A 24,304-nucleotide genomic window follows, 5' to 3' on the forward strand; every position below is an offset into this window, starting at 1 on the left:
TGCCTTAAAGGCTAAGCCACCTCTCCAGCCCTGTTTGCTTAATTTTTAAAATTTTTTTTTATTTTGTTTATTTATTATAGAGAGATAGAGGGAGGGAGACAGAGACAGAGAAAATGGATGTACCAGGGCCGCTAGCCACTGCAAACGAACATGGGCCATCTTGTGCAGCTGGTTTACATGGGTACTGGACAATCAAACCTGGGTCCCTAGGCTTTGCAGGCAAATGTCTTAACCATTAAGCTATCTCTCCAGCCCTTGTTTAGTTTTTTTTTTTTTTTTTTTTGGTTTTTCGAGGTAAGGTTTCACTCTAGCCCAGGCTGACCTGGAATTCACTATGGAGTCTCAGGGTGGCCTCGAACACACAGCGATCCTCCTACCTCTGCCTCCCAAGTTCTGGGATTAAAGGCGTGTGCCACCACGCCTTGTTTAGTTTTTTAAAACATAGTTTTATTTATTTGCAAGCAGAGGAATAGAGACACAGAGAGAGGGAGAAAATAGGCACAACAGAGCCTCTTGCCTCTGCCTGGCTCCTGCAGATGAACTCCAGAAGCATGTGCCACTTTGTGCATCTGGCTTTATGTGGGTACTGGACAATTGAACCTGGGCTGGTAGGCTTTGCTAGCAAGCATTAACTACTGAGCCATTTCCCAGCCCCACGTGGCCTTTTCTATACGTACATATCCCTGGGGTCTGTGTTTGGACAATAAGAACATGTGTCGGATTGCATTATAGCCCATACTATTGGCCTTGTTTGAGTTTAGTCACCTTATTATAGATTTGATCTCCAAGAAGAGTCACATGCTGTGGGGCCAGGAATAAGGATTGCAACATGCACTTGGGAACAAAATCCAGCCCATAATGCTCTCCTCAGTGGGTTTAGCTTGTTTTTCCATGAGGAAATAGTGATGTAGGCGAAGGACACTATTTTGTTTTGTTTTCTTGAGGTAGGGTCTCACTCTGGTTCAGACTGACCTGGAATTCACTATGGAGTCTCAGGGTGGCTTCAAACTCATGGTGATCCTCCTACCTCTGCCTCCCGAGTGCTGGGATTAAAGGTGTGCGCCACCACGCCCGGCACCCAGGACACTATTTTATTTTATTTTATTTTATTTTATTTTATTTTATTTTATTTTATTTTATTTTATTTTATTTTATTTTATTTGAGAGAGAGAGGAGATAGAGGGAGAGAATGGGTGTGTCCGGGCCTCCAGCCAATGCAAATGAATTCCAGAAGCATGTGCCACCTTGTGTATCTGGCTTATGTGGGTCCTGGGGAATCAAATGTGGGTCCTTTGGCTTTGTAGGTAAAAGCCTTACCTGCTGAACCATCTCTCCAGCCCAAGGACACAGATTTCTGGAGACCTTCCCTGGTCCAAAGAAGGGAAGACTTAGAATATCACATGATGCAAATTATTCATGACTTACAGATATTTTTCTCTTATCAGAGAATCTGTAAGAAGTGATGTTTAGGAGGTTTATCCAAGCTACAGGACCCTGTTTTGCTTGGATAACAGCTTGGTAACACTATCATCTCCGGTCTCTAAATTTCTCTTCATATATGTGAGAGAGGCAGAGAGAAAGAGAGAGAATGGCCATGCCAGGGCCTCTAGCTGCTGCAAATAAACTCCAGACACAGCACCACCTTATGCATCTGGTTTTATGTGGGTCCTGGGGAATCAAACGTAGGTCCTTTGGCTTTGCAGGCAAGCACCTTAACTGGTAAGCCATCTCTCTAGCTTTGAATTTCTCTTATTAACCACATACATTTTGGGTTTACCATGCTCAACAATTGGGTATAAAGGAGTCAAGCTGTGTTATGAAGTGTTCTCTCATATGTCAAAGGGATAGAGCAATAATAAAGACTTTATGATCAGATTGTCTTGAACTCACAGTGATCCTTCTGCCTCACACTTCTGATTACTGAGATTATAGGTCTGAGCCACCAGACTCAGCTTCAAATTATGATTTCAAATAGTTTGCCTCTAGCTGGTCATGGTGGTGCATGCCTTTAGTCCCAGCACTTGGGAGACAGAGGTAGGAGGACCTCTGTGAACAAGTACATGTGTTGGATTGGACTAGAGCTCATACTATTGGCTTTGTTTGAGTTCACTGAGTTCGAGGCCACTCTGAGACTACATTGTAAATTCCAGATCAGCTTGGACTAGAGTGAGACCTTGCCTCAAAAAAAAAAAAAAAAATATATATATATATATATATATACACATACCCCCCCAAGAAAACAAACAAACAAACAAACAAGAGATCCAAATAGTTTGTCTCTAGATTCTATAAGGCTGTTTTTCTTTTCTTTCTTTTTTTTTTTCAAGGTAGGATCTCACTCTAGCCCAGGCTGACCTGGAATTCACTATGTAGTCTCAGGTTGGCCTCAAACTCATGGTAATCCTCCTATCACTGCCTCCTGAGTGCTGGGATTAAAGGTGTGTGCCATCATTCCTGGCTGTTATTTTGTTTTATTGTTTTTTTTTCTTCTTTTTTTTTGGTTTTTCGAGGTAAGGTCTCACTCTAGTCCAGGCTGACCTGGAATTAACTCTATAGTCTCAGGGTGGCCTTGAACTCACGGGATCCTCCTACCTCTGCCTCCCGAGTGCTGGGATTAAAGGTGTGCGCCACCACGCCCGGCTCTATTGTTTGTTATTTTTGAGACAGGGTCTCATGTAGCCTAGACTGGCTTCAAACTCCCCATGTAGCTGAGAAATTCTAGTCCTCCTGCCTCCATCTGCCTTGGGAAAAAAAAAAAAACCCTAAACAATATATTTATTTATTTATTTATTTGAGATTTAAATATTATTTATTTATTTATTTATTTATTTGACAGAGAGAGAGAGAATGGGTACACTAGGGCCTCCAGCCACTGTAAACGAACTCCAGATGCATGTGCCCCCTTGTGCATCTGGCTGACGTGGGTCCTGGGGAATTGAACCTGGATCCTTTGGCTTTGCAGGCAAATGCCTTAACGGCTAAGCCATCCCTCCAGCCCAATAATATATTTAAAATCTATTGCTTTATTCATACTCCATGTAAGCAGATAAGACAGGAGCTCATAAAGTATTCTTATGTCCCAGGTAAAGATGCTGGATTGATGGCATCCTTAAGAATGAACAAGTTATGGGCTGGAGAGATGGCTTAGTGGTTAAGACACTTGCAGGCAAAGCCAAAGGACCCAGGTTCTATTCCACAGAACCCATGTAAAGCCAAATGCACAAATGCCACTTTCTCTTTCAAATAAATTAATTAAATTTTAAAAAGAATGAATAAATAAGAAGTATTTTAGAAAAGACTTACAAGAATTTGAGGGTTTCAAGAAGAGCCCTTGATTTTAAGGATTGTTAACCAATAAGTGTGGTCTAAACCTTTTGACCTAGAAAAGTTTCAGACCACTGACCCACCACCAACCAACGACCTAAGATAATTACTAAGATGGCAATCAGTCCACAAGTATAAATTCTTCACATGTGACCTCTAGGTACATGGATGCTGTTGCTAGCCCATGGGTGCTGGACATAAGCCAATTCAGAGTTGGAGGACATTGGCAGGAAATGACACGTGTGGCTGGGTGACTCGGAGCCTGACTTGTATTCTTAGCTTCTTCATGGCCGGAGGGGCCAGAGGTGCAGATGACCATCATCACAAATGATGTCAAAACTTGGTGTGGTGGTTGGGCTGGAGAAATGGTTTAGCGGTTAAGCTCTTGCCTGTGAAGCCTAAGGACCCTGGTTCGAGGCTCAATTCCCCAGGACCCATGTTAGCCAGATGCACAAGGGGGTGCTTGCATCTGGAGTTGGTTCACAGTGGTTGGAGGCCCTGGCACGCCCATTCTCTCTCTATCTGCCTCTTTTTCTCTCTGTCTGTAGCTCTCAAATAAATAAATAAAAATAAAACAACAAAATTTTTTTTAATTAAAAAAAACTTGGTATGGTGGTATATCCTGTCACCCCAGCTCTTGGGAGGTAGAGGCAAGATGATTATGAGTTCAAGACCAGCTTCAGTTAGATAAGGAGTTCAAAGAGCCTGGGCTACGTGAGACCCTGTCTCAAAACAACAACAGCAACAAATGTGATTTCAAGTCTCCACCATCTTGTGCTACCTTTGAGCTCACTAGGCAGAAAACAACAGCTGGCTGCCTGGGAAGTATTATCACTTGTATCCAAAAATCTATTTAGGATAATGACAATGTTTAAATCTTTATTGTATTTTATTTTTTATGTTTTTGTTTTTTTGAGGTAGGGTCTCACTCTAGCTCAGGCTGACCTGGAATTTACTCTGTAGTCTCGGGTGGCCTTGAACTCATGGCAGTCCTCCTATCTCTGCCTCCCAAGTGCGCCACCACACCCGGCTCAATTTTTTTAATGTGATTTTTGAAGCCAGCACTTTTAAACACACTGTCACTGAGGTACAATTGCAGCCACAATATAGGCATGCACTCTACCACGGAGACACACCAGCCCTTCCTCAATACATTTATTTACTATTCGCTTTTAAAACATTACTTATTAATTTATGTGTGTATGGGTGCACATATGCCATGCACGCACCGCTTTTAGCATACAGCTTTATGGGGAATCAAACCCAGGCTCACAGACTTTGCAAGAAAACACCAGGGTCTTTTGCCTCTGCAAACAAATTCCAGAGGCATTCGCCATCTTGCGTCTGACCTTACATCGGCCTTGGGCAATTGAACCCTGGCCCATAGGCTTTGTAAGCTAGTGTCTTTAATAGCTGAGCCATCTCCCCAGCTTATTTTTGAGACAAAATCTTTGTTTTGAGTTTATGTTTTTGGTGGCTTTTGAGTTAAGCTTGTTTATTTATTTATTCATTATTTTTGAGGTAGGGTCTCATTCTATCCCAGGCTGACCTGGAACTTGCTATGTAGTCTCAGGGTGGCCTTGAAATGACAGTCCTCCTACCTCTGCCTCCTGAGTGCGGGATTAAAAGTGTGAGCCACCGTGCCCAACTTTTATTTTATTTTTGAGACAGAATCTCTTGTTAGCCAAGGCTGGCTCAGAACTCATTCTGTAGCCCAGCCTGGCCTTGAACTCATGATGATTCTCCTAAAAATTATAGGTATGAGTCACAACTCTTGGCTTGAACATCTTTTTAAAAAATATTTATTTATTTTTTATTAACATTTTCCATGGTTATAAAAAATATCCCATGGTAATACCCTTCCTCTCCCCCCACACTTTCCCCTTTGAAATTCCATTCTCCATCATATTACCTCCCCATCTCAATCTTTGTACTTACATATATACAATAACAACCTATTAAGTACCCTCCTCCCTTCCTTTCTCTTCCCTTTATATCTCCTTTTTTAACTTACTTGCCTCTGCTACTAAGTATTTTGCTTCTCATGCAGAAGCCCAATCATCTGTAGCTAGGATCCACATATGAGGGAGAACATGTGGCGCTTGGCTTTCTGGGCCTGGGTTACTTAACTTAGTATAATCCTTTTCAGATCCATCCATTTTTTCTGCAAATTTCATAACTTCATTTTTCTTTACTGCTGAGTAGAACTCCATTGTATAAATGTGTCACATTTTCATTATCCACTCATCAGTTGAGGGACATTGAGGCTGGTTCCATTTCCCAGCTATTATAAACTGAGCAGCAATAAACATGGTTGAGCATGCACTTCTAAGGAAATGAGATGATTCCTTTGGATATATGCCTAGGAGTGCTATAGCTGGGTCATATGGTAGATCAATCTTTAGCTGTTTTAGGAGCCTCCACACTGATTTCCACAATGGCTGGACCAGATTGCATTCCCACCAGCAGTGTAGAAGGGTTCCTCTTTTTCCACATCCCGGCCATTGAACATCTTTTGATTACATTGTTTTTCCTTTTTGAGATAAAGTCTCACTCTGTACCTCAGGCTGGTTGGCCTGAAACTCACTGTGTAATCCCAGCTGGCCTTGAACTTGTTACACTCTTCCTGCCTCAGAGCCCCCTTGAGTGCTGAAATTACAGCTTCAACCACCATGCTCTGTTTTTTTTTTTTTTTTAAGGTAGGGTTTTGCTCTCACTCAGGCTGACCTGGATTTCACTATGTAGTCTCAAGGTGGCCTTGAACTAAAGGCGATCTTCCTACCTCAGCCTCCCAAGTGCTGGGAATAAAGGCGTACTCCACTACGCCCAGCTTGATTTTTTTTTTTTTTTTTGAGAGGAAAATGGTCTAACTCTGTGAAACTTAAGCTGGCCTTGAACGCATAGCAAGCCTCCTGCCTCAGCTTCCCAAATGCTGGAATTACAAGCATAAGCCTCCACACCTGGTTTATTCTACTTTGAAATGTAGTTTTTTTTTCCAAGAATGTTGAAACCAGTTATTAGAGCAAGCACTTAAATTTTTTTTTTGTTATTTTTATTTATTTATTTGAGAGCGACAGAGAGGGGAAGAGGCAGATAGAGAGAGGGAGAGAGAATGGGCACGCCAGGGTCTCCAACCATTGCAAACAAACTCCAGACATGTGCACTCCCTTGTCATCTGGCTAATGTGGGTCCTGGGGAATGGAGCCTCGAACCAGGGTCCTTAGGCTTCACGGGTAAGTGCTTAACCACGAAGCCATCTCTCCAGCCCTTCTTTTTAATTGTTTTTGTTGTTTTTATTTATTTATTTGAGAGTGACAGAGAGAGAAAGAGGCAGATAGAGAGAGAGAGAGAGAATGGGCGCACCAGGGCCTCCAGCCACTGCAAACGAATTCCAGATGCGTGCGCCCCCTTGTGCATCTGGCTAACATGGGTCCTGGGGAGTACAGCCTTGAACCGGGGTTCTTAAGCTTCATAGGCCAGCACTTAACCACTAAGCCATCTCTTCAGCCCCAGCCCTTTTTTTTAATTTGAGAGGAAAGAAGGGGAGGAGGGAGAGAGGGATGGGACAGCTGGGACCATGCTGATTGGATCAGGCCTGAGAGGGGATGACTGGCTTCCGGATAGAGGGAGTGGCTGTTTCCTATGCATCTAGAGTACACCAATGCTGTAAGGTGCTCTTCCTAGCCACTCTCAAGAGCATCGGTCACAACCTAAGGAGCTGTGATTACACTGCCTCCCAGATAAGGAACAGCTCAGAGAGTTTAACTGCCTAGGGTCACACAGCAAGTCATAAGCCAGGACTGGAACCTGTGCCTGCTTGAATCCTCTGCTCTCTCCAGGGGTCACTACAAGGCAGCCCAAAGGCTGTCTGCAACTTACGTTCTGCATGTCACGCTTTGCCTCCTTGACGGGACGAGAATAGGAGCAACTTAGTGTATTTGAATACTATCCACCGTGGTCAACCTGTTTGGCCTTTATAGTTATGTCTTTGGGACGCTTGGCCATCCCACTGCAATAATGGCCTATTTGATGTGATGAAGGTCCATGGGACGCTGTGGTTTCTAATATAACCAGCATGTCTGGCCCCCTTCCACTTGCATCTAGCTTTCACCATCAACAGCATCAAGATGAACAGCCCGTCAGGCTGGGAGGTGCCCAACGGGTTCAACCTGACCCTGCAGTGCATCGTGGACATCAGCACCACCTCGCAGCACAAGCCTCAGCACCTGATGCTGTTCTACAAGGACGACGTGCTGGTCTACAACGTCTCCTCCATGGAGAACACGGAGAACTTTACCATTCACCAAGTTCGAGTCTTCCACTCAGGGAGGTACAAGTGTACTGTGATTCTGAACAGCAAGGAGAAAACCACTCAGGAGTACCCAGTGCTGGTGAAAGGTGGGTCCGTGGGGTTCGAACCTAGCTCACGGAATAAGTTCGATTTGGTTGAGTCTGTGAGTGGCGCTTGATAAATTGCAACGATAATAGTATGTGCTAGTCAACTTCTCCATGCTGGGATTGGATGGGAGGAAAGGTTATTTCAGCCGACAGACAGTTCGCGGTCACAGTCCACTGCGGCGGGAAAGGCACAATGGCCGGAGCCTGAGACGGCTGGTCACACGCAGCATGGTGAGGAAGCACCAGCGGTTAGGCTCAGCCAGCTCGCTCCTTTTTTTTTTTTTTTTAAATTTTTATTTATTTATTTATTTGAGAGAGACAGACACAGAGAGAAAGACAGATAGAGGGAGAGAGAGAGAATGGGCACGCCAGGGCTTCCAGCCTCTGCAAACGAACTCCAGATGCGTGCGCCCCCTTGTGCATCTGGCTAACGTGGGACGTGGGGAACCGAGCCTCGAACCGGGGTCCTTAGGCTTCACAGGCAAGCGCTTAACCACTAAGCCATCTCTCCAACCCCAGCTCGCTCCTTTTATGCCCTCCGGGACCCCCACCCATGGAATGATGTCACCCAGTTAGGGTGTGTCTACCCACCTCACTTAGCCTAGTCAAGATAATCACAGATGAATCTAGGTCCTATCAAGTTGGCAACCAATATAAACCATCACATAGTAATATTAATAGGTACTATCTTTTTTTCTTTTTAGATATTTGTCATTTCTTTATCTGCATGTGTGTGTTAGCACGCACACCTGGGACTCTTGCAGCTGCCAGTGAATGCCAGATGCGCGTGTCGCTGCTTCCTGGCTTTCTGTGGGAACTGGGGAATTGTACCCAGGCCAGCCGGCTTCTTTGGTTTTGTTTTGTTCTAAGTAGTGTCTCATTCTAGCCCAGGCTGACTTGGCATACACTGTGGTCCCAGACTGGCCTCTAACTCACATTGATCCTCCTTAGTGCTGGATGCAAAGGCGTGCACCACCATGCCCGGCTGTCAGCTGGCTTTGCAAGCAAGTGCCTTTAACCATGCAGCCGTCTCCCCAACCTTTTTCTCTCTCTCACTGTCTTTAACCTCTGTCAGTTAGAAATGTGATTGCACCACAGTCCCAAAGAGATTATAAATATCAATGGGATTGAAGTCACATTTGAGCATACTTCATATAATACCTGGGGTAGTCATGTTCAGTATTTAGCTGGGAGGTAGCTCTGGGTGTTCAGGGAAGCAAAGAACCCCTGGATGGTCCAAGTGCAGTGGCAGCAGATGGAGGCTGTTCCATAAACTCATACTGCTACTAACGGCACCTTCTCATTTTCCAAAGGCGTTCCCAATCCCATAGTGACCCTGGACAAGAAGGAGGTGATAGAAGGTGAAATCGTGAAAGTCACCTGTTCGGTACCAGAAGAAAAGCCACCAATATATTTCACAATTGAAAAACTCGAACTTGATTCAACTATCAAGCAAAAGAGAGAGAAATCTTCCAACCAGAATTCTGTGACATTGGATTTCACAATCGAGGAACAAGACAGTGTTTTAGTCTTCCGCTGTCACGCTGGGATCATGTCTGGGACCCTAATGCAGACCTCAGAATTCACGAGGAGTGAAGTTGTTACTGTTAGGGGTGAGAATCCTGCTCTCCTGATGGGTCTTTGTGTTTTCAGTGTGGCTGTGGGTGGAGTGAACACGAGCCTGGGTTTCAGAAGGAGCTGAGCCTTCTGGGTGGGCAGCTGTTCCCAGGGCTTCAAATTCTCATTCTCAATCCCTCTTTCTTCCTTCCCTTTCTTTAAGCAAGGGTCTGGCTATGTGGCTCTATCTGGCTTAGAACTCACTATGTAGAGCAGGCTTGGCTTAAACTTGTGGCAATGCTCCTGCCTCTCTCCCCTGAACTGTGATTACAGGCCTCTGCCACCACACCCAGGCTTCCTTCCCCTCTTTCTTCCTCCCTCCCTCCCTTCCTCCCTCCCTCCCTTCCTTCCTACCTGCCTTCCTCCCTTTCTTTCCCCCTCCCTCTCTCGCTCCTTCCCTTTCTTCTTTTCTTCCCTCTTTCCCTCCATCCCTCCCCTTCCCTCTCTTCCCCTTTCCTCCCCTCCCCTTCCCTTCCCTTCCTGTTGAGTTTTGGGGATCCACTTAAGGCTTTAGCAATGCTAGGCAAGCACTTAACCAGTAAGCTATATCCCTAGACAATTTGCATTTCTTTGGTTTTTAGTAATGTTGATGTTGTAGACGTTCTTTCTGCGCGGGAGGGCATGGTTTGAATAGTGTGTGCACGTGGGTTTGGCCAGTGCGCCCATGTGCAGAGCTGAAGGAGGGCGTCTGGCATCCTCATCTATCTTCCACCTTACTTTCCGAGACCTCTCTTACTGAGCCTCCAGCTCACCTCTTGGTTCCATGGTTAGTCTAGCTGATCAGGGAGTCACAGTGATCCTCCTGTTTCTGGCACTCTCAGTGCCAGGATTATAGGCATGCACAGTGTTTCTTTTTTCTTTTTTAAAATACATTTTATTTATTTATTTATTTATTTGAGAGTGAGAGAGAGAGAGAAAGAGAATGGGCATGCCAGGACCTCCAGCCACTGCAAATGAACTCCAGATGCATATGGCCCCCTTGTGCATCTGGCTTACCTGGGTCCTGGAGGATCAAACTGGGACTCTCTGACTTTGCAGGCAAACACTGTAACTGCTAAGCCATCTCTCCAGCCCTCTTTTTTCTTTTTAATGTGGGTGCTGGGATTAAATGAATATAGCAAAAAACCCACAAGGCATATGCATATTATTTTTGGGCTTTTTTTTTCCCCGAGGTAGGGTCTCACTCTAGCCCAGGCTGACTTGGAATTCACTATGCAGTCTCAGGGTTGCTTTGAACTCATGGTGATTCTCCTATCTCTGTGTCCCGAGTGCTGGGATTAAAGATATGTGCTACCATACCTGGCTAGGGCTGCCATATTTTTTCTTTTCCATTTTTTTTTTAATTAACAATTTCCATGATTATAAAAAAAAATCCCATGGTAATACCCTCCCTCCCCCAACTTTCCCCTTTGAAACTCCATTCTCCCTGTCTCAATCAGTCTCTCTTTTATTTTGATGTCATGATCTTTTCCTCCTGTTATGATGGTCTTGTGTAGGTAATGTCAGGCACTGTGAGGTCATGGATATCCAGGCCATTTTGTGTCTGGGGGGAGCACGTTGTAAGGAGTCCTACCCTTCCTTTGGCTCTTACATTCTTTCTGCCACCTCTTCTGCATTAGACCCTGAGCCTTGGAAGGTGTGATAGAGATAATGCAGTACTGAGCACTCTGGTCACTTCTTTCCAGTACCATGATGCTTTCTGAGTCATCCCAAGGTCGATGTAGGGCTGCCATTTTTTTTGAAAGCTATAAAATATTCATGCTGAAATGCCAAGATCCCTCAAATGGTATGAAAACAACCTATAAAATCCATGGGAAGGAAAGGCTGGACTCCATTCCTCCTGTGTGCTTATCTCTGAGGACTGCAGTGAGATCTAGAGAAAGGGTTTGGCCTCTGGGAGGCCCAAGAAAGTGAAAGCATTATAACTAAGAAAGCAGAAGAATGAGCCAGAGGAAAAGAGCATCCGAGAGGCCCAAGTGCTAGAGATGAGAGCAAAGGCTGGTGTGCGTGTGTGTGGGTGCACGTGCATGTATGTGTATGTGCACACATGTGTGTTTGGTGGTGGGTGCACATGTGGAGGTCAGAGGACATCTTCCAAGTATCCATGCTGTACCCGTTTTGGAGACAGGGTCTCGTAATAAACTGCCACGCTGCAGAGGAACGTCAGGCTGGCTGTGGCCTTCCAAATGCAGGAGGCTCGAGCTCCCGTGTTGCGGGTACAGTGGTATCACAGATGCACGCATCACTTTGCATTTGGCTTTATGTGGGTGCTGAGAAGTTTAACCTGGGCCTTTGCAAGCAAGTGCCTTTAACTGCTGAGCTTTCTCCCAGCCCAAGTCTTCTTTAAAAAAAAAAATCAGAAGAAAGCTAGGCATGGTGGTATGTACCCATAACCCTAGCACTCAGTGCTGGGTAAAGGCAGGAGGGTCAGGAGTTCAAGGCCAGCCTGGGTGACATTGGACAGTTTAAGAACAGTCTGGGCTACATCAGCACCTGTGCCAAAGAAACTGACCAAAAGAAACAAAACAAAATTAGATAAATAAATAAAATTAGAAGAACAGGTTGGAACAAAAGGGGACCAGCAGCTGTGTGAGTCTATAATCCCTACTGCTCAGAGGCTGATGCAGACGGGTTGAAAGTTCAAAGCCTGCGTCAGAGGCAGAGTGAGTTCAAGGCCAGCCTGGGCAAGTTAGTGAGACCCTTTCTCAAAAAGTGAACAAGAGGGGCTGGAGAGATGGCTTAGCAATTAAGGCATTTGCCTGCAAAGCCAAAGGATCCCAGTTCAATTCTCCAGGACCCACATAAGCCAGATGCACAAGGGGGCCATATGCATCTGGAGTTCATTTGCAGTGGCTGGAGGTCCCTGGCATGCCCATTCCCTCTCTCTCTCCCTCCCTCTTCCTCTCTCAAATAAATAAATAAAATATAATTTTTAAAAAAATGAACAAGAGCTGGAGAGATGTAACCCAGGTGCTAGGAGTGCTTATCTGGCAAGCAGGGGTCCTAAATTCAGTCTTCAGTACAAATGGAAGGAAGGAAGGAAGGAAGGAAGGGAAGGAGGGAAGGAAGGAGGGAGGGAGTGAGTTGGGGAGAGAGTAAGAAAATAGAGGCGCGAGAGGTAGCCAGGTTTGAACCAGTGTCCTTCACCCTGTCTTCCTTTCTCGTAGAATCCTTCTCTACTCCCAAATTCGACATTAGTCCTCTTGGCATGATCACAGAAGGAGATCAGCTTCGCATTAAGTGCACAGTGCATCTGACCCACCTGGACAGAGAGTTTCCGGAAATCATAATACAAAAGGACAAGGTGATTATGGCCACCACCAAACAAAGCAACGAGGCCAGCTACTCGGTCATGGCCATGACGGAACACAGCGGCGTCTACACGTGCAAAGTGGAATCCAACCGCATATCCAAGGTCAGCAGCATCGTGGTCAACATCACAGGTAGGCCTGCTGCGGGAGCACGCCGGCAAGTGGCGGGCCCGAGGGTTAGCGGAGGCTGGGCTGGGTGGCACGTGTCTGTAATCCGAGCATTTGGGAGGTTGTAGAAGGAGGGTCACGAGTTCAAGGGTAGCCTGGGCTACCTAGTGAGGAATTATATTGTCATTTAAGATGGCCAGTGGGAGCTGATGCTTTTTCTGCTGGTCTGAATGATGTGCTCAGGCTGGGCTCCCGGGGCGTGTGGGGAAAAGTCAGTGCACAGCCAACAAGCGGTCTGTGGTGGGGCAGCCGCTGCTCAGCCAGCCTGCCGCTTGTTACTTCCGTGACCCGGGTGAGTGAACCATTCTGAGAGATGGGGACATGGCGGTGTGCACCGTATGGGACTGTTACAGCCTTGAAATGAGGTCACTGTGACATAAAGCATCAGCACAGCGCCTCATGTAGGCTCAGCGCTCAGTGTTAGCTAATGTCTCTAGGATTGTATTTCACTCATCTTTCCTGTGTGTCTGAGGTGAAGCCAGGCATGGTGGCGCACGCCTTTAATCCCAGCCCTCGGGAGGCAGAGGTAGGAGGATCACCATGAGTTTGAGGCCATCCTGAGACTACATAGAGAATTCGGGGTCAGCCTGGGCTAGAGTGAGACCCTACCTTGAAAAAAAGCAAACGAACAAAGAGATGATGTTAGAAGTCAGCCACAGATCCTATGACAGTGTTAGGAATGACAGTGCCTTGGCAAACTCTCCCTCTTCCTCCTTTTATTTTATTTTTCTGTTTATTTATTTATGAGAGACAGAGGAAGAGAATGGGTGCAACAGAGCCTTCAGCCACTCCAAACGAACTCCAGATGCATGCGCCCCCTTGTGCATCTAGTTTATGTGGGTCCTGGAGAATCAGACCTGAGTTCTTTGGCTTTGCAGGCAAGTGCCTTAACCTCTAAGCCATCTCTCCAGTTTCCCTCCTTTTTAAGACAGGGTATCATGTACCCTAAGTTGGTCTCAGACTCAATATGTAGCAGAGGCTGACTTTGAACTCTGATTTTTCTGCTCCCACCTTTCAGGTACTGAGATTACAGGCATGTGCAATCATGCCCAGCGGCAGTAGTAAATACAGAAATAAGTAGCATTAGATTTATATATATTTTACTCTCATGTGCATAACAGTTCTAGGAAGTAGGTATAATAAGACCTGTTTTATGGATAGGAAACTGAAACTGAGGTATAAGTAATTCATTTAATGACTACACGGTCACCCAAGTGGCAAAACCAGAGTTATCCCCAGGCCTGTTTGATTTAAGCTCAATACACTTCAAAGCCCCCTCTGACTTCTAACACCCTTACCCAGTCTCTAAAATACTTATACCAAATATATATCTGTCTTGCTTGTTTACTGCATGCATTCAGTCACTATAATGTAAGTTGCCAAGGGCAGAAACATTCACTCTTTTGGTCATTGTCATCTCTGTGCCTTCCAGAATGGCACCTGGCCTAGCAGGAATGTAATACAGTTGTGGGATGGAGGACTGAGCGTTGATCGTGCGGTAGTGTTTCCTAGGGCAGAGTCAGCTCTTCTCAGCTCTGCAGAGAGAGTGTTCACTCATGCACGCTTACTAAAATCCCTCCGGGTGTCAAGCCCTGAGCATACAATTGCCGCCACAATGCCCAGCCTCATAGGTAGGTAGGCTGCCAATTGAGCAACTGGTATAATATAGCACCAGTGTGTGCTACCAACTTAGTAGCTCGCTGATCATGGCCAATATTTTGAATGCCCATAATGAGACATGCATCCGCTGGTTAAAGAAATCTCTCCACTCAGCATATACCGGGTGCTCCCTACAGGCTGAGCAACTTGTTGGGAGTAGAGAGCTACCAGGCTTAGCCTTTGAGGATGTCACAGTCACAAGTAACGAGTGCATGGCAGTTTGTCATAGCCACAATAGACCAACAAGTGCTGCTTAGGGCACTTTCCCTAACTAAGATAACGTCTTCCCCAAAGACAGTTCCCTCCATTCCTCATGGTGAGGTTCAGTTTCCCTCCTGTGAACTCTGCCACAAACATGACGCCTGAACTTCATTCACTGTGGTCTCTCCAGTGCCTAGCAAGGAGTGTGGAAGCCAGGCTTGGTGGTACATGCCTGTAATCCCAGCATTTAGCTGTGGTGGTGGGGGGGGGGAGGGATGGAGACAGAAGGATCAGGAGTTCAAGGTCATGTCTACATAGCTAGTTCAGAGTCAGCCTAAGTTACCAGGGACTCTGTCTAAATGCATAAATCCTTAAGGAATGAAATGTTTGAGTAAACAAAGAAATAAACAAATGCACAACTCATTAACTGCTATAAATTGTGAGACTTTTCTTATCCACGTCTATGCAATAAATGACCAAGCCAGGAGAACCTGTGGGTGGAATCCCAGGTAACCAGAACTAGTCCTGGCTCTTGAAGGATTAGCTTATCAGAAATAAAGGAAGTTAGGCTGGAGAGAAGGCTTAGTGGTTAAGGTGCTTGCCTGTGAAGCCTAAGGACTTGGGTTTGATTTTCCAGGTCCCACATAAGCCGGATGCACATGATGGCACATGTGTCTGGAGTTTGTTTGCAGTGGTTATAGACACTGGCGTGCCCATCCTCATTCTCTCTCTTTTTCTCCCTCTCTCTAATAAATGAATAAAATAAATATTTAAGAAAAAAAGAAAAAAATAAAGGTGGTTGTTGGGCTGGAGAGGTGGCTTAGCAGTTAAGGCACTTGTCCGCAAAGCCTAAGGACCCATGTTCAACTCTCCAGATCCCACATAAGCCAGACGCAAACATGCAAGCTTGCAAGTGCCCAAGAGGTGGTGCACACATCTGGTGCAGTGGCTAGAGACCCTGGAATGCCAATTCTCTCTCTCTCATTAAAAAATTAAAATTAAAATTAAAAAAGTAAAGGAAGCCAGGTGTGGTGGCGCACGCCTTTAATCCCAGCACTTGGGAGGCAGAGCTAGGAGGATCGCCATAGTTCAAGGCCGCCCTGAGACTGCAGAGTGAATTCCAGGTCAGTCTGGGCTAGAGTGAGACCCTACCTTGGAAAACCCAAAAATAAAATAAATAAAAATAAAAATAAAGGAAGTCTTTTTGCAGGAAGGTAGGAGTTGATTCTGCTAAAAATAGCTGAGGGCTGGAGAAATGGCTCAACAATTAAAAGACTTTACTTACAAAACCTGAATGCCTAAGGACCCAGGCTCAATCCCCAGTACCCACATAAAGCCAGATGTACAAAGTGGCACATGCATCTGAAGTTTGTTTGTGGCGACAGGAAGCCCTGGCACACACATCCTCACTCTTTCTGCCTGCTGCTTTTTTTTTTTCCTTCTCTCTCTCAAATAAATAAATAAAAATTTTAAAACCATTTAAAAAAAAAAAATAAAAGTAGCTGGGCCACAGACCTCTCCAGCCAGAGGCTCGGAGTGGCACCCGGACATGCCTCGACCCTTCGGGCCTGCTGTCTTTTCAGAACTGTTTCCCAAGCCGAAGCTGGAATATTCCTCCAACCAGCTAGACCAGGGCGAAAAGTTGGACCTGCTGTGCTCGGTGGTAGGTGCACCGTCAGCCAACTACACGATCCAGCAGGAAGGCGTGATCGTGTCACTGGACCAGAATCTCAGCAAGATCGCCATGGAGCGGGACAGCGGCACGTACACCTGCACCGCGAGCGTCGGCAGGGTGGCCAAGAGAAGTGACGGGGTGGAGGTCAAGGTGTGCGGTGAGTGTGTCCCCGGCCACGCGCCACCCAGACAGCATGCAGAGCTGGGCGGCGGGGACTGCCCTCTGTCACCCTCCCCCAGTCTCAAAGACAGACCAGACTGACTCCAGGGAGAAAGGGGGATGGGGAATCCAGAGTCCAGACAGCGCAAGTTAAGTGTTCCTGCTTGGAACATAGAAGAGAGGCCGTGGGAGAATAGCGTGTTTGGCCAAGATCAAGGGCTGGGCTTTTTCACTACGGTGATGCGGCCTTTGGATTGGGACAATCCTGGCTGCAGAAGCAGGTGAGAGAATGCATTGACATGTTAGGAAGATCTGTTTGCGTTGTATCCGACTGTTCTTTGGGGGGGGGGGTGTCATTGGACATTTTATTTCATAAGGTTTATTTATTTATTTATTTATTTATTTTTGTTTTTTGAGGTAGGGTCTCACTCTAGCCCAGGCTGACCTGGAATTCCCTGTGGAGTCTCTCAGGGTGGCCTTGAACTCACGGCAATCCTCCTACCTCTGCCTCCCGAGTGCTGGGATTAAAGGCGTGCGCCACCACGCCGGCTTTTTTTTTTTTTTTTTTTTTTTTTTTTTTTAAGAGGTAGGGTTTCACTCTAGCCCAGATTAAAAGACGTACCACCAAGTCTGGCCGTTTACATCATTCTTAAAGTCTTTTAGTTTAGTCTGTTTGTTTGTTTTGAAGCAGGTTCATACTGTAGCCCAGGCTGATCTGGAACTCACTGTATAGCCCTAAACTGGCCTGGAATTCACAGTGATCCTCTTACCTCAATCTGTTACATAATTTTTTGTTTTGTCTACAGTACTTTTAAAAAGCTTTTTTTTATTGACTGCTACATAAAAAACTATGGTAATTCCCTCTCCAGCTCCCCATCTCTTTCACAAATCCACCCTCCATCATATCCCCTCTCCCTCCCAATTAGTCTCTCTTTTATTTTGAATGTCATCCTCTATTCCTCCTATTATGAAGATCCTGTGTAGGTAGTACCAGGCACTGCGAGGTCATGGATATCCAGGCCATTTTGTGTCTGGAAGAGTGCATTGTAAGGAGTCCTAGCCTTCCTTTGGCTCTTATATTCTTTCTCCCACCTCTTCCGCAATGGACTCTGAGCCTTGGAAGGTGTGATAGAGATATTTCAGTGTTGAGCACTCCTCTGTCACTTCTCAGAACTATGGTGACTTCTGAGTCATCCCACTGGTCACCACCATCTGAAAAGAGAAGCTTCTCTAACCAAAAGTGACGATAGCATCTATGTACGGGTATGAACATTAAGAAAAGTGCTTACAGGGCATCTTGGTGAGCACGGTATATGCATCTAGCCAGACAGACAACAGAAGCTGTTACACCTCCAGGTCTCATAACTCCCCTAATATAGGCCTTTGGTTTTTTTGTTTTTTTTTTTTTTTTTTTTGAGGTAGAGTCTTACTCTCTAGTCCAGGCTGACCTGGAATTCACTATGTAGTCTCAGGGTGGCCTCGAACTCACAGCGATCCTCCCACCTCTGCCTCCCGAGTGCTGGGATTAAAGGCGTGCGCCACCACGTCCGGCTGCTATAGGCTTTTGACTAGGTTTTCAGAGCCAGGCATGTATTCCCTCCCATGGAGCCGGCCTCCAGTCTGATTAGAGAGTGGTTGTTTTCCCCCCAAACAGACATGCCATTATTTCACCAGTTGGCACATTTGGCCTGGCTGGCCAGTCTTCAGGCTTGTAACGTCCACCGTTGATGATTCCTCTCTCCCATAGGGCTGCATGCAGTGCAGCTTTCTTCAGCTTTCTGTCAGCTGGTCAACAGGGAGGAGCTTCTCAGCTCAACTCTAGCTTGATTTCTCAGTGTCCTGCAGCCCAAGCATGTGGAATCTTCAGCAATAGGGTCTTAATACCATCTAGTTCTGTGGGAAACCAAGAGCCTCGGCAATGGCCTGTAATGTTCTGGGGCAGCAGGACCTCCTTGCCAACAACCCATGGGAAGGTATCCCGTCCCTGGCACTGAATTTTTTCTAGTAACAATCTATGGCTTCTGAGCGCACCATTATCCAAACAAGTAGGTTTCCATAATGCTTATTCATAATATCTTAAAGTTTGATTAACCCTACTCCCACACTTCCTTTACTCAACCCCTTCCCCTGACCTCACGTAGGGGGTCAATAATCTGTTCATCTATTTACATGTATACAATGCCTTCCCTTAAGCACTCCTCTTTCCTCTCTCCCTCACAGCCCCTTTCTAGCTTGCTGGCTTCTGATATGGACTTTCACTCCAACTCATCACAGCACTTTTTTAAAATTTAAATTTTATTTTTATTTATTTATTTGAGAGTGAAAGAGAAAGAGGCAGATAGAGAGGAAGAGAGAGAGAATGGGTGCCCCAGGCCTCCAGCCACTGCAAACGAACTCCCTTGTGCATCTGGCTAACGTGGGTCCTGGGGAAACGAGCCTCGAATTCACAGGCAAGTGCTTAACCGCTAAGCCAACTCTCCAGCCCCCGTTTTTTTAATAGTGCTATGGATTGAATCCAGGGCCTCTCATGTGCTAGCACCACTGGGTTACATATAGAACACTTCTCTTCCTCCCTTGTTCCCAAGAGTATGACAGTCAGGAAAAGCCAAGCCCAGAGTTTGGAGAAGGAAGATTATGGGCTGCATGTATCATTTTAGTGCCATTTAGGTAATCTCTCTCTCTCTCTCTGTCTCTCATTCTAGAAATGCTCTCCAAGCCCAGCATTTTTCATAATGCCAAGTCTGAGATCATAAAAGGACAGCCCATAAGTATCAGCTGCCAGTCGATAGGTGGGTCCCCACCTATTGCTTATCACCTTTTAAAAGGGAAGAACGCTTTTCAGAGTTACACGAAGCCCTCCAATGACCCTGCAGTCTTCATCGACAAGCCGACCAAAGACACAGAGTACCAGTGCATGGCAGACAACTGTCATTCCCACCCCGAGATGCTCAGTGAGGTTCTGAGAGTCAGGGTGATAGGTAAGTGGCCTTGCTATGTGAACAAAGGTTGGAATTTTAATTAATATTCTTTTGCATGTGTGTTTATATATACGTAGGTGCTTGTGTGGAGGCCAGAGGTTGATGTAAGGTGTCTTCCTCAGCCACTCGCGACCTACTTGCTTAGGCAGGGCCTCTCACTTGAACCCAGAGCTCCCAGTTCAGCCTGTCTACTTAGCCAGCCTGCCCTGGCGATCCTTTCAGTCAGCACCGGGGTTCCCGGCAGGCTGTCACACCCGCCCAGCACTTCCATGGATGCTGGAGATCCGAACTCAGGCCCTCACTCTTTCACAGCAAGCACTTTACCAACTGAGCCATCTCTTCAACCCTTAACTGATATTTTGGAAGGCTTAGGAGTCACCCAGGAACTCTGGGGACAAAAAAAAAAAAAAGCGAATGGGGTCTGGGGAGATGACTCAGCAGTCCAAGGCACCTGCTTGTAAAACCTACTGGCTTAAGCTCATTCCTCTAGCAGCTCCATAAAGCCAGGTGCCAAAACTGGCTCATGTGGCTAGGAAAATGGCTCATCTATTAAAGGCACTTTAGAGATGTTTTGTTTTTAGTTATTTATTTGAGAGAGGGAAAGAGGCAGACAGAGAGAGAGAGAAAGAGGGAATGGGGGCGCCAGGGCTTCCAGCCACTGCAAGCGAACTCCAGATGCACGCGCCTCCTTGTGTATTTGGCTTATGTGGGTCCTGGGGAATCGAACCGAGGTCCTTTGGCTTTACAGGCAAAAGTCTTAACTGCTAAGCCATCTCTCCAGCCCTAAAGGTGCTTTAAAGTGCTTCCTTGCAAGGCTTAGTTCTCAAGCCACCTATACAAGCTGGATGCAAAAAGGTGGCATAAGCCTCTGGTATTTGATTACAGAGGTAAGAGACTGTGGTATGCACACACACACGCACACACACGTATGCACACATGAAAATAAATAAACAAGTTCTTTTAAAAATGGCACATGCATCTGATGTTCATTTGCAGCCAAAAGTCATGCGTGTGTCTGACATTTGTGTAAATAAATGTTTGGAAATATTTTTTTTTCAATTTTTCTTTAACTTTCTTTTTATTTTTTTTTCTTTTCACAATTTTTATTAACATTTTTCATGATTATAAAAAATATCCCATGGTAATACCCTCCCCACACACTTTCCCCTTTGAAATTCCATTCTCAATCATATTGAAAATATTTTTATTCACTTATTTGTGAGGAGAGAGAGGGGGAGAAGAGGGAGAGTGAGAGAAAGTGTGTGTATGGGCACACCAGAGCCTCTTGCCACTGCAAATAAACTCCATCTGCACAGGCCACATTGTGCATCTGGCTTTACATGGGCACTGGGGAATTGAACCCATGTAGTGAGGCTTTATAAGCAAGCACCTTTAACTGTTGAGCTATCTCCCTAGCCCCTCCCCAAAATAAATTTTTTGTTTTTTTTGTTTTTTTTCAAGGTAGGATCTTACTGTAGCCCAGGCTGACCTGGAACTCACTCTGGAGTCCCAGGTTGGCTTCAAACTCATGGCAATCCTCCTACCTCTGCCTCCTGAGTGCTGGATTAAAGGTGTGTGCCACCATGCCTGGCTTCCAATGAAATAAATTAAAAAAATAAATAAATGAGTCTGATTTGTGTAAGGTCTACACACCAGGTATGCATCAAAGCCAGACCAGGGCCCAGTAAATGGGTCTGGAAAATATCTGGGGGCTTTGGATGTGGCAACTGTCATCTCTCTCTCTTGTGAAAATTAAAAAAAAAGATTTTATTTTTCTTTACTTATTTGAGAGAGAGAGAAATAAGCAGGTAGGGAGAGAAAGAGAGAGAATGGGCGTGCCATGTGCCCCTTGTACATCTAGTTTACATGGGTCCTGGGGAATCAAACCTGGGTCCTTTGGCTTTACGGGCAAGTGCTTTAACCACTAAGCCATCTCTCCAGCCCTCTCTCTCTTTTAAAAAACTTTTCGTTGACAGCTTCCATAAGTGTAGACAATAAACCAAGATTGGTACATAAAAAGACAAAACAAACCATGATAATTCCCACCCCACCCCCAATCTCTCCCTCTCAATCCGCCTTCCATTGAATCCCTTCTTTCTTCTATTTTAATGTCATCATTTTTTTCTCCTGTTATGGCGGTCTTGTGTAGGTAGTATCAGGCATTGTAGGTCATGAATATCCAGGCCATTTTGTGTCTGGAAGAGTGCATTGTAAGGAGTCGTGCCCTTCCTTTAGCTCTTACGTTCTTTCAGCCACCTTTTCTGCAGTGGATCCTGAGCCTTGGAGAGTGTAGTAGAGATGTCTCGGTGCTGAGCGCTCCACTGTCACGTCTTCTTGGCACTATGGTGCCTTTTGAGTCACCCCAGCCACTGTCCTCTCCTTTTACCTTTCAAGTGAATTGCAAAGCAGCAAAGAAGGAAAGCGTCCTGGCTTCAGGAAACACTGAAGTTGTGTGTTTGGACTTCCATAGTTTGTGTGCCTTCTTTTGTTTGTTTGGTTTATTCAGGGTAGGGTCTGGATCTAGCCCAGGCTGACCTGGAGTTCACTAAGTAGTCTCAGGGTGGCATCAAGCTCACGCTGATCCTCCTGCCTCAGCCTCCCGAGTGCTGCAGTTAAACGTGTGCACCACCGCACCCAGCTGTTTGTGTGCCTTTTCACGTGAACTAGAGCCTTCCCTGAGAATTTCAGGGTAGAGCACTTTACTGCTGCCCTTGGGAGAGCATTTCTGACGCACATTGAACATGCAGCAGACAAAGCTACGGGCGATGGGCTCATGAGAAGGGCTCACATTTGCTCGAGATTCTCACATTTGAGGAGAATATACCATTGTTCCACGGATATTTTTTCTTTCAGCTTCTTTTTTTTAAAATATTTTTTGTTCATTTTTTATTTATTTAATTGAGAGCAACAAACACAGAGAGAAAGACAGATAGAGGGGGAGAGAGAGAGAATGGGCACGCCAGGGCTTCCAGCCAATGCAAACGAACTCCAGACACATGCGCCCCCTTGTGCATCTGGCTAACGTGGGACCTGGGGAACCGAGCCTCGAACCGGGGTCCTTAGGCTTCACAGGCGAGCACTTAACCACTAAGCCATCTCTCCAGCCCTCTTTCAGCTTCTTATCCTGTGACTCTTGGAAGGCCTTAGGCATGCCTCACTTATTGCATCCCATTGTAAGAAACTTAATAAGGCTAGGCATGGTGGTGCACACCTTTAATCCCAGCACGCAGGAAGCTGAGGTAGGAGGATCACCATGAGTTCGAGGCCAGCCTGTGCTATAGTGAAATTCTGCTTCAAAAAAAAAAGCTTAATAAGGCTTCTTCCTCTTTGTCCTTGGTCGCCTTTATTTAATAACCACATATTATCATTAACATGCTGTTTACTAACTACAGATATGTATATATTAGCTGCACAATATCTACATGTGCTGCTACAGATGTGAGTTGTCCACACAAGAGGGAGACAGAAGAACTCTGCTTCTATTCACACATCAGAAACTAAGCACTGGGCTGGAGATGCTTGGTTGGTGAAAGCACTTGTCTCACAAGCATGGAGACCTGAATTGGCTCCCCAGAATCTATGTGAAAATGCCAGGCATGGTGGCGTGAATTTATAATCCCAGCTCTGGGGAGGTTGAGACAGGAGGCTGCTGGTTAGCCAGTCTAGCCTAACTGGTGATCAGTGCCAAGCACTTGTTACTATGCTCTGGCCTTCACATACGGGAGAACATGCACATACACATTCATTAACAACAACAACAAAAGGAAATTAGGCACCCAGTGGTGATGTACACTCATAATCCCAGCACTTGGGAGGCTGAGGCAGGAGGTGCAGGAGTTCAAGGCCATCCTCAGCTACATGGCAAATCTGAGACCCATCTCCAGAGATGGAGAGAGAAAGAGGGAAGAAATTAAACATCTAGCACCGTAGGACATATTAACAATGGAAGACATGTTCTGGCTTTCAATGTGTCACAAAAAACACAGGGTCTCCCTGTGAGTGATGAGGAGCTATTTGAGCAGTCATACAAACACACAAAGAAAAATATTAGAAGCAATAAACATAAAATATTAGGAGCAGTAAAAATATAAACAAGCAAAAAAACTAACTGTCACATGAAGTATATCCTCACGGTGGCAACAATCCAGGGTGCAGGAGGCATTATGTAGTGGAGTGGGAAGATTCATGGAAGAGCTGGTTTGGGAAACAGGGCTTGGTAATAAGGAGAAAGGGGGAGGTGGGTGGCGCTAAAGATGGCCTACTTTGTGAATCAAACGATTTCTACCGACCACATGACTCAAAGTGTCAGTTCAAAAGACAAACGAGGGCCAGGCGTGGTGGCACATGCCTTTAATCCCAGCACTCGGGAGGCAGAGGTAGGAGGATCGCTGTGAGTTTGAGGCCACCCTGAGACTTCATAGTGAATTCCAGGTCAGCCTGGGCTAGAGTGAGACCTACCTCGAAAACAACAACAACAACAAAAAGACAAATGAGAAGAGTGAAGGTCGGGAAGCATTAGCTCTAAGCTGCGAAGTGACAGGAGTGGCTTTGTCCTCTATGCAGTGAAGAGCCAGAAGAGGGAGGAAGAGCGTGCTAAGAATGGCTTCTTAGAGGATTACGAAGATGGCTCAGTGGAGAGAGCTCTCACTGCACCAGCCTGAGGACCCGAGTTTGAGCCCCAGCACCCATGTAGAAAGCCCTGCACCCCTGTATTCCCAGTGCTGAAGGGAGTGCAGTTAGGATAGGTGGAACTCACTGGTCAGTCAGTTTAGCCTAAATAAATAAATAAATAAATAATAAAAAGGCAAGCTTTG

General features: G+C 45.8%; 1 protein-coding gene across 3 annotated transcripts in view; it reads left to right on the forward strand.

Annotated features, from left to right (window-relative positions):
- Pecam1 (platelet and endothelial cell adhesion molecule 1) overlaps window positions 1-24,304 on the forward strand; it is a 75,631-nt gene that overhangs the window by 15,940 nt on the left and 35,387 nt on the right. For all 3 annotated transcript variants that reach the window (XM_045158476.1, XM_045158477.1, XM_045158478.1), the window contains exons 3-7: window positions 7,429-7,722; window positions 9,036-9,335; window positions 12,507-12,782; window positions 16,262-16,510; window positions 19,215-19,490. In XM_045158476.1, the coding sequence (XP_045014411.1) occupies window positions 7,429-7,722; window positions 9,036-9,335; window positions 12,507-12,782; window positions 16,262-16,510; window positions 19,215-19,490 (1,395 nt within the window). The remainder of the gene's footprint in view (window positions 1-7,428; window positions 7,723-9,035; window positions 9,336-12,506; window positions 12,783-16,261; window positions 16,511-19,214; window positions 19,491-24,304) is intronic.

This window comes from Jaculus jaculus, chromosome 9 (genome assembly GCF_020740685.1).
Source record: "Jaculus jaculus isolate mJacJac1 chromosome 9, mJacJac1.mat.Y.cur, whole genome shotgun sequence".
NCBI classification, from domain to species: Eukaryota; Metazoa; Chordata; class Mammalia; order Rodentia; family Dipodidae; genus Jaculus; species Jaculus jaculus.